The sequence below is a fragment of the Ranitomeya variabilis genome, chromosome 2 (assembly GCF_051348905.1).
Source record: "Ranitomeya variabilis isolate aRanVar5 chromosome 2, aRanVar5.hap1, whole genome shotgun sequence".
In the NCBI taxonomy this organism is placed as follows: Eukaryota; Metazoa; Chordata; class Amphibia; order Anura; family Dendrobatidae; genus Ranitomeya; species Ranitomeya variabilis.
Genome location: NC_135233.1, coordinates 243007004 through 243014366, shown reverse-complemented (window position 1 = coordinate 243014366; position 7363 = coordinate 243007004). Strand labels below are relative to the sequence as shown.

General features: G+C 46.1%; 1 protein-coding gene across 1 annotated transcript; it reads left to right on the top strand.

Annotated features, from left to right (window-relative positions):
* Nucleotides 1–1128: 1128 nt before the first annotated feature.
* On the top strand, nt 1129–6842 carry LOC143803713 (uncharacterized). The gene is made up of 4 exons (XM_077281490.1): nt 1129–1690; nt 1844–2482; nt 3479–4861; nt 5756–6842. Exons 1-4 carry the CDS (start codon nt 1129–1131, stop codon nt 6340–6342), a joined length of 3171 nt encoding a protein of 1056 aa, XP_077137605.1. The 3' UTR covers nt 6343–6842.
* The last annotated feature ends 521 nt before the right edge of the window (nt 6843–7363 follow it).

Here is a 7363-nt window from a genome sequence, read left to right as displayed (position 1 = left end):
TTCCATTTCCAGGTGAGTCAGTGGATTGTTGTCCGTGAAAACGGTGAACTTTGCTGAAGCCAGGTAGTGCTTGAATCGCTCTGTTACCGCCAGACTATGGTGAGGAACTCCAGCTTAAAGGATCTATAGTTGTCGGGGTTCTTTTCAGTGGGACGAAGCTTCCTGCTGGCATAGGCAATCACTCTCTCCCTGCCTTTTTGCACCTGGGACAATATTGCTCCCAATCCCACATTGCTGGCATCTGTTTAGAGTATAAGCGGTTGGTCATAGTCAGGATAGGCCAGGACTTCATCTCCCATGAGAGCCAACTTCAACCAAGTGAAGGATCCCTCTAGCCTGTCACTCCACTCGAATGGAGGACTCTTGTTCTTGGATGGGCAGACTAACAGGTCTTGCAGGGTTGTGACTATCTTAGTGAAGTCCTTGATGAATCTTCGGTAATAGCCTACCAACCCGAGGAACTGCCGTTCTTGGTGAATGTTGCTGGGCTTTGGCCAGTCCCTGCTAACGGTGACTGTGCTGTTCAGTTTATTCTGATAGACTTTCAGTCATACATGGACATTTATGTAGTGCTAATATACTCAGTTCTACCATTTATTGTATTTGTTGTACTTTGCTGCCATCTACTGGCCATTGCGCTGTATCACACTGTAATATGTTATGGAATTTTCCCACAACGCCTTTCTGTCTTTAGCTCTTCCTATCTTCTTGCTTCTTTTCCTGTTTTGTACTCTGTGCCATCTTAGATCTCACATGTGCTGCAGAGCTGGAGAAAGGATTCTCTTGTTACCTCTAACCTGGAGCTTCTACTATCTCTATCTGGTGATCCTGTAATACCTCTAACCTACAGTCCTCATCTCACCAAGGTACTGTAAATAAAACCTGTTGAATGTATCATTGCATCATCCTTCCGGATCACCACGCACAGCTGATAAGGACTAGAAGCACAGTTAGAGAGTAACGCTGTCCGCCATTGTTTATATAGCGATTTGTGATCACATCCCTCAGACACATCTCATCCACGTATATCGGTGGCAGAATAGTAACAAGAGACCTAAGTCTACAGTGTCTGTGTGCATATGCATTGTCTGCTAGCAAGTCTTAACCATCCACCATCTTAGCTAAAACATGTCCATAAAGGGCACCGTGGACCCATCTGCAAGCGAAGCACATCAGGTTCCCGACACCATAGATGCTGCAGGAGCAGAGCCCACACTTACTACAGAGCAGGACGTACGACCCAGACGTGTAACCAAGCCGACACAAAAGGTCAGAGAGAACTTTGAGACTACTAGAGACGAGTTCCATGATAACCTAGAACATTTATGGGGCAGAGTGGATCACTATTTAGCAGCTCTTCCACGCTATCACAGTGACGCCGCAGGTTTAACCGCCACATTGAAGAGTTTATCTGCCGCCTATGATCACTACCAGAGACTGTCTGTAAAGTACATCACATTCCTGAGTAACTGTGTCATGGAAGATGCCCCAGCAGAACTAACTGAAAGGGAAACTCTTCTCCAAGAAAAGACCTCATTAGTCCGAGATGCTCAGGATAAAGCAGAACTCCGCATCGCTCACCTCCAAGAGGTTAGGTCACATCGCACAACATCGACCAAAATCACAGCTCGGTCTTCCAGATCATCTCACTCCAGGAAGTCAACATTGTCCAACAAGCTACTGGAGATCCGTGCGGCTGCAGAAGAAGCTAGAGTAAAAAGCTCCTTTGCTAAGAGGGAGGCTGAAGTGGAAGTGGAAGCCCAAATGGAAGCTCAAAGAAATGAGATGGAAGCTCAAAGAAACAAAATGGAAGCTCAAAGGAAATTAAAAATACTCCAAGCAGAAAGGGAAGAAGCAACAGCCCTTGCTAAACTGAAGGTCCTTGAACAAGCACTGGGACAAGATGATAATTCGGACTGTCTTATTCCAGAAGAAATGGAGGACGCAGCTGATCGCACTACTGACTACGTGCTAAGACATTCAACATCTGCACCAGCGCCACCTCCAGTTTCTAACACGGATGTGCCCGCAAGTCAAGAAATGTCGCCACCTACTGCCGACAAGGTAACTTCCAGCACTAACCCACAATTTAGGCAACAGCCAACAGAACCTTTAGAGACTAAACCGCAGTTTAACCCTTATGCCGCATCATTTCGTCCTGATTTGTCGCAGTCATATAAGCCAGAGAACTTACATTCCCTACGGATACCACAAGTTCATCCTGCAACAATGACCGGGAGATCGGACATGTCTGACTTCGCCAGATACATGATTCGCCGGGAGTTAATAAACATTAGTCTCTCAAAGTTTGATGATCGTGCTGAGAATTATAGAGCCTGGAAATCCACCTTCCAAGCAGTGATCCAAGACCTTAATCTCACCGGCAAGGAACAACTGGATTTGCTTGTTAACTGGTTAGGCCCTGAATCAGCAGAGCGCATAAAGACAATAAGGGCAGTTCATGTGGACTATTCAGATGCAGGTCTTATTGCAGCCTGGGAGAGACTGGAACAAACCTATGGCAGCTCAGAAGCAATAGAAAGTTCCTTATTTAAAAGACTGCAAACCTTCCCAAAGATAACTAACAAGGACAATAGAAAACTTCAAGATTTGAGCGACCTGCTAAAGGAAATAGAATTGGCAAAATTAGACCCACGTCTTTCAGGACTGAGCTACCTAGATACTGCTCATGGCGTTAATCCAATAGTGTCCAAGTTGCCACACGGCATGCAGGATAAATGGGCAGACCACGGCTCATGGTATAAAAGGCAGTATGATGTGTCCTTTCCCCCCTTTTCATATTTTTCCAGGTTCATCAGTGACCAAGCTCGGAAGAATGATCCCAGCTTCGACTTCACTGAGCCTACTTCACCAGCATCATCATCATCTACAAGGTATGATAACATTGCCAAACGTAGAGATTCAAGGAACACAGTATCTGTGAGAAAGACTGACGTTCCACTTACTACACCTGCCTTCACTAAAAAAAATAATGTTGCTCCTAAAGTCATGGACAGTAACCGTATGTGCCCTATCCACAAAAGGCCTCACCCACTCAAAGAATGCCGTGGATTCAGAGCAAGAACTCCGCAGGAGCGTAAAGACACCCTCAAGGAGCTAGGGATATGTTATAAGTGTTGCACCTCCTCAGACCACCTCGCTAAGGACTGTAAGGCCGCCATTAAGTGCACTGAATGCAGCAGTGATAAACACGTCACAGCCATGCATCCCACGCCAGCTCCACACAACTCACAACCTTCTGCAGCATCTGACCCTGCTCAAAAGCATGGCGGGGAGCCACAAGTCCCTGACCCAACTGCAACTGCTGTTTCCTCCTCATGTACTGAGGTATGTGGAGAAGGGATCGTTCCTAAATGCTGTGCCAAGGTATGTCTGGTTAAGGTCTATCCAGAAGGACAACCCGACAAGGCCTCTAAAATGTATGCCATAATAGATGAGCAAAGTAACCGATCTCTAGCAAGGCCCAAATTCTTTGAGATCTTCAACATAAAGGGACAAACGACTCCATACACCCTCAACACCTGCTCTGGTCGTATTCAGACTTCTGGCAGGAGAGCCTCTGGGTACATAGTCTCTTCAATCAAGGGAAACGTGCATATACCCTTGCCAACCATAATTGAATGTGACCAGATACCTGATAACAGGGAGGAGATCCCCACTCCGGAAGCCGCACTTCATCATCGCCACTTGAGGCATCTGACTAATGAAATTCCTCCTCTGGACATGAATGCTGATATTCTAATCCTACTCGGAAGGGACATTCTGAAGGTCCACAAGGTACGCCAACAATGCAACGGCCCAGATGATGCTCCATACGCCCAAAGACTCGACCTAGGCTGGGTAATCGTGGGCGATGTATGTCTGGATAGGAGTCATAAGGCATCCGAAGTCAATGCCTGTAAAACGTATGTGCTCCAAAATGGTCGTGCAACTCACTTTAAGCCATGCCTTCATCACTACGAAGTGAAAGAAAGGTTCTCTGATTGCATCCAGGAGCCTGACATCATCCCCACTCCCTACGGTGATGACTTAGGGAGAACAGTGTTTCACACAACAAAAGATGATAACAAAGTCGCCTTATCCATAGAAGACAAGGAGTTTCTTAAAATCATGGACAGTGGATTCTTCAAAAATGAATCTGACCGCTGGGTTGCTCCCTTACCCTTCAAGGCTTCAAGGACCAGGCTTCCTAACAACAGAGAACAGGCCTTATCTAGATTCATCTCACTGCAGAGAACATTAAAGAACAAGCCTGAAATGAAGGAACATTTCATAGCTTTTATGGACAAGATATTTCGCAATGATCACGCAGAGCCAGCTCCACCATTGCAAGCTGATGAAGAATGCTGGTATCTACCTTCCTTTGGAGTGTATCATCCAAGAAAGCCAAAACAAATCAGAGTGGTGTTCGATTCAAGCGCCAAACATGACGGCGTATCTCTGAATGATGTTCTCCTCACTGGTCCGAACCTGACTAATAACCTGGTGGGAGTGCTCATGAGATTCAGAAAGGAACCTGTCGCCATTACCGCTGACATCGAACAAATGTTCCATTGTTTCATCGTGCAACAAGATCACAGAAATTATCTCCGTTTTCTATGGCACCGAGACAACGACACCAACAAGGAAATGATCGAATACCGCATGAAGGTGCACGTTTTCGGAAACAGTCCCTCTCCTGCAGTCGCTACATACGGCCTACGTAGGACCGCCTCCGATGGCGCCGCAGAGTTCGGGAACGATGCCCAACAGTTCGTTGAAAAGGACTTCTACATGGACGACGGTCTTAAATCCATGCCTACAGCGGAGGAAGCCATAGATCTGCTCAAACGGACACAAGGTATGCTTTCTAAAGCTCATTTAAGATTGCATAAAATTGCCTCCAATAGTGCTGTTGTCATGAAGGCCTTTCACCCTAATGATCATGCCGCAGAATTTAGGGACTTGAACCTAGGCTCAGACAATCCACCAGTACAGAGAAGCCTAGGCCTGAGGTGGAATTTGCTAAAGGACTCCTTCAGCTTTCAGGTTAATGGTGCAGAAAAACCATTTACTAAGCGTGGGGTTCTGTCAGTGGTGAACAGTCTATATGATCCACTTGGGTTTGTCGCACCCCTGACTATACAAGGCAAGCTCCTGCTGAGACAACTCTCAGAGTGCATTAAGGACTGGGATATACCACTCCCTGCGGACAAACAACTAAAGTGGAAGTCGTGGAGAGAATCTCTTTGCGCCTTGGATAAGATCCACATACCACGTTGTTACACTCCGGCATCCCTAACTACGATTCAAAGGAAAGAGATTCATGTATTCGCTGATGCCTCCACTGAAGCTATTGCTGCTGTCGCTTACTTGAAAGTTGTAGACTCTAATAATGAAGCCCATGTTGGATTTCTGGTTGGAAAGGCTAAACTGGCTCCTAAACCCGAGCACACCATACCCAGACTTGAGCTCTGCGGGGCTGTACTAGCCATAGAGATTGCAGACTTCATACAGAGTGAACTAGCTATTCACGTGGATGACACAAAATTCTACACAGACAGTAAGGTAGTTCTGGGCTACATATACAACCAGACGAAACGCTTCTACGTCTATGTCAGTAACCGAGTGGAAAGAATCAGGAAATCCTCCAAACCCCAGCAATGGCAGCACGTCCCATCCCATCTTAACCCTGCGGACCTTGCTACTAGACCAGTGTCTTTTGGTGCCTTCGCAAGCTCTTCTTGGTTGACAGGACCAGAGTTCCTTCACGAACAGTGCGAAGAGACTGCCGTTGAAGACAGCTTCAGCCTTCAGGATCCAGATGTCGACCCAGAGATCCGTCCTGATGTCAGCATCAGCACCTTCATCACCAAATTCAAGGAGAAGGTTGGCTTGGACTGTCGGCGTTTTGATCGCTTCTCAAGATGGACGAGACTGGTTCGTGCCATTGCAAGGTTAGTACACATTGTGCAATGCTATCGCAATAAGGACAGTAACACTGATTGTCACGGTTGGCATATCTGCCATAAGCCTCTCTCTGCAAAAGACATTGCTCTGAGTGAACTCATTGTGATACACAATGTGCAGCAGAATGTTTTTTCACAAGGAACTTCAACCTTTGGATTACAAATGGGTTGGAGACAGTTTGGCCTAGCGCGGCTTCTCCAATCCGAAGATGGGTTATCCGTTGGATTACTTCAGGAACTCGTTATAGACATTTGTCTATCTTGTTATACAATATGTTATTGTTGCATTGCATGCATTGTTTTTATCTTACAGGTTGAGGTATCCCTCCATGCACTTCTGGTTAACACTCCCAATTCGAGACTTATGGTATAGTGAAATCCAAGGATTTCAGACGGGGAGTGTGCTGTTCAGTTTATTCTGATAGACTTTCAGTCATACATGGACATTTATGTAGTGCTAATATACTCAGTTCTACCATTTATTGTATTTGTTGTACTTTGCTGCCATCTACTGGCCATTGCGCTGTATCACACTGTAATATGTTATGGAATTTTCCCACAACGCCTTTCTGTCTTTAGCTCCTCCTATCTTCTTGCTTCTTTTCCTGTTTTGTACTCTGTGCCATCTTAGATCTCACATGTGCTGCAGAGCTGGAGAAAGGATTCTCTTGTTACCTCTAACCTGGAGCTTCTACTATCTCTATCTGGTGATCCTGTAATACCTCTAACCTACAGTCCTCATCTCACCAAGGTACTGTAAATAAAACCTGTTGAATGTATCATTGCATCATCCTTCCGGATCACCACGCACAGCTGATAAGGACTAGAAGCACAGTTAGTGAGTAACGCTGTCCGCCATTGTTTATATAGCGATTTGTGATCACATCCCTCAGACACATCTCATCCACGTATATCGGTGGCAGAATAGTGACCTTGTCAGGGTCTGGCACCACACCTCCGGCGCTTACCACATGGCCCAAGTACTGCACTTTGGGCTTTAACAGGTGGCACTTGGACGGCTTCACTTTCAGGCCATAATTGGACAGGGCTTCAAACACCTCGGCCAGGTGCTTGAAGTGGTTTTCATAGGTTTTGGAGAAGACTATGACATCATCCAGGTACAACAGAATGGTTTCAAAGTTCTTGTGCCCGAGACAGCACTCCATCATCCTCTGGAACGTCCCTGGTGCGTTGCAAAGTCCGAACAGCATGTAGTTGAATTCGGAGAGGTCCATTGGTGATGTGAAGGCTTTCTTCTCTTTATCTGCCTCTGCCACGGGAACCTGCCAATACCCACTAGTGAGAGCTAATGTGGAGAAATAGCAGATTTTAAGGCAGCTAATGACTCTTCAATTCTGGGTAACGGGTAGGCATCCTTGTGTGTAATGCTGTTA

Excerpts from the sequence above, each read along its gene's own strand:
- LOC143803713 (XM_077281490.1), top strand. The coding sequence starts at position 1,129 with ATGTCCATAAAGGGCACCGTGGACCCATCTGCAAGCGAAGCACATCAG. Across the intron at positions 1,691-1,843 it reads CAACAAGCTACTGGAGATCC|AAAGGGAAGAAGCAACAGCC; the intron begins GTGCGGCTGCAG and ends TACTCCAAGCAG. Across the intron at positions 4,862-5,755 it reads TCTGCTCAAACGGACACAAG|GACCAGAGTTCCTTCACGAA; the intron begins GTATGCTTTCTA and ends CTTGGTTGACAG.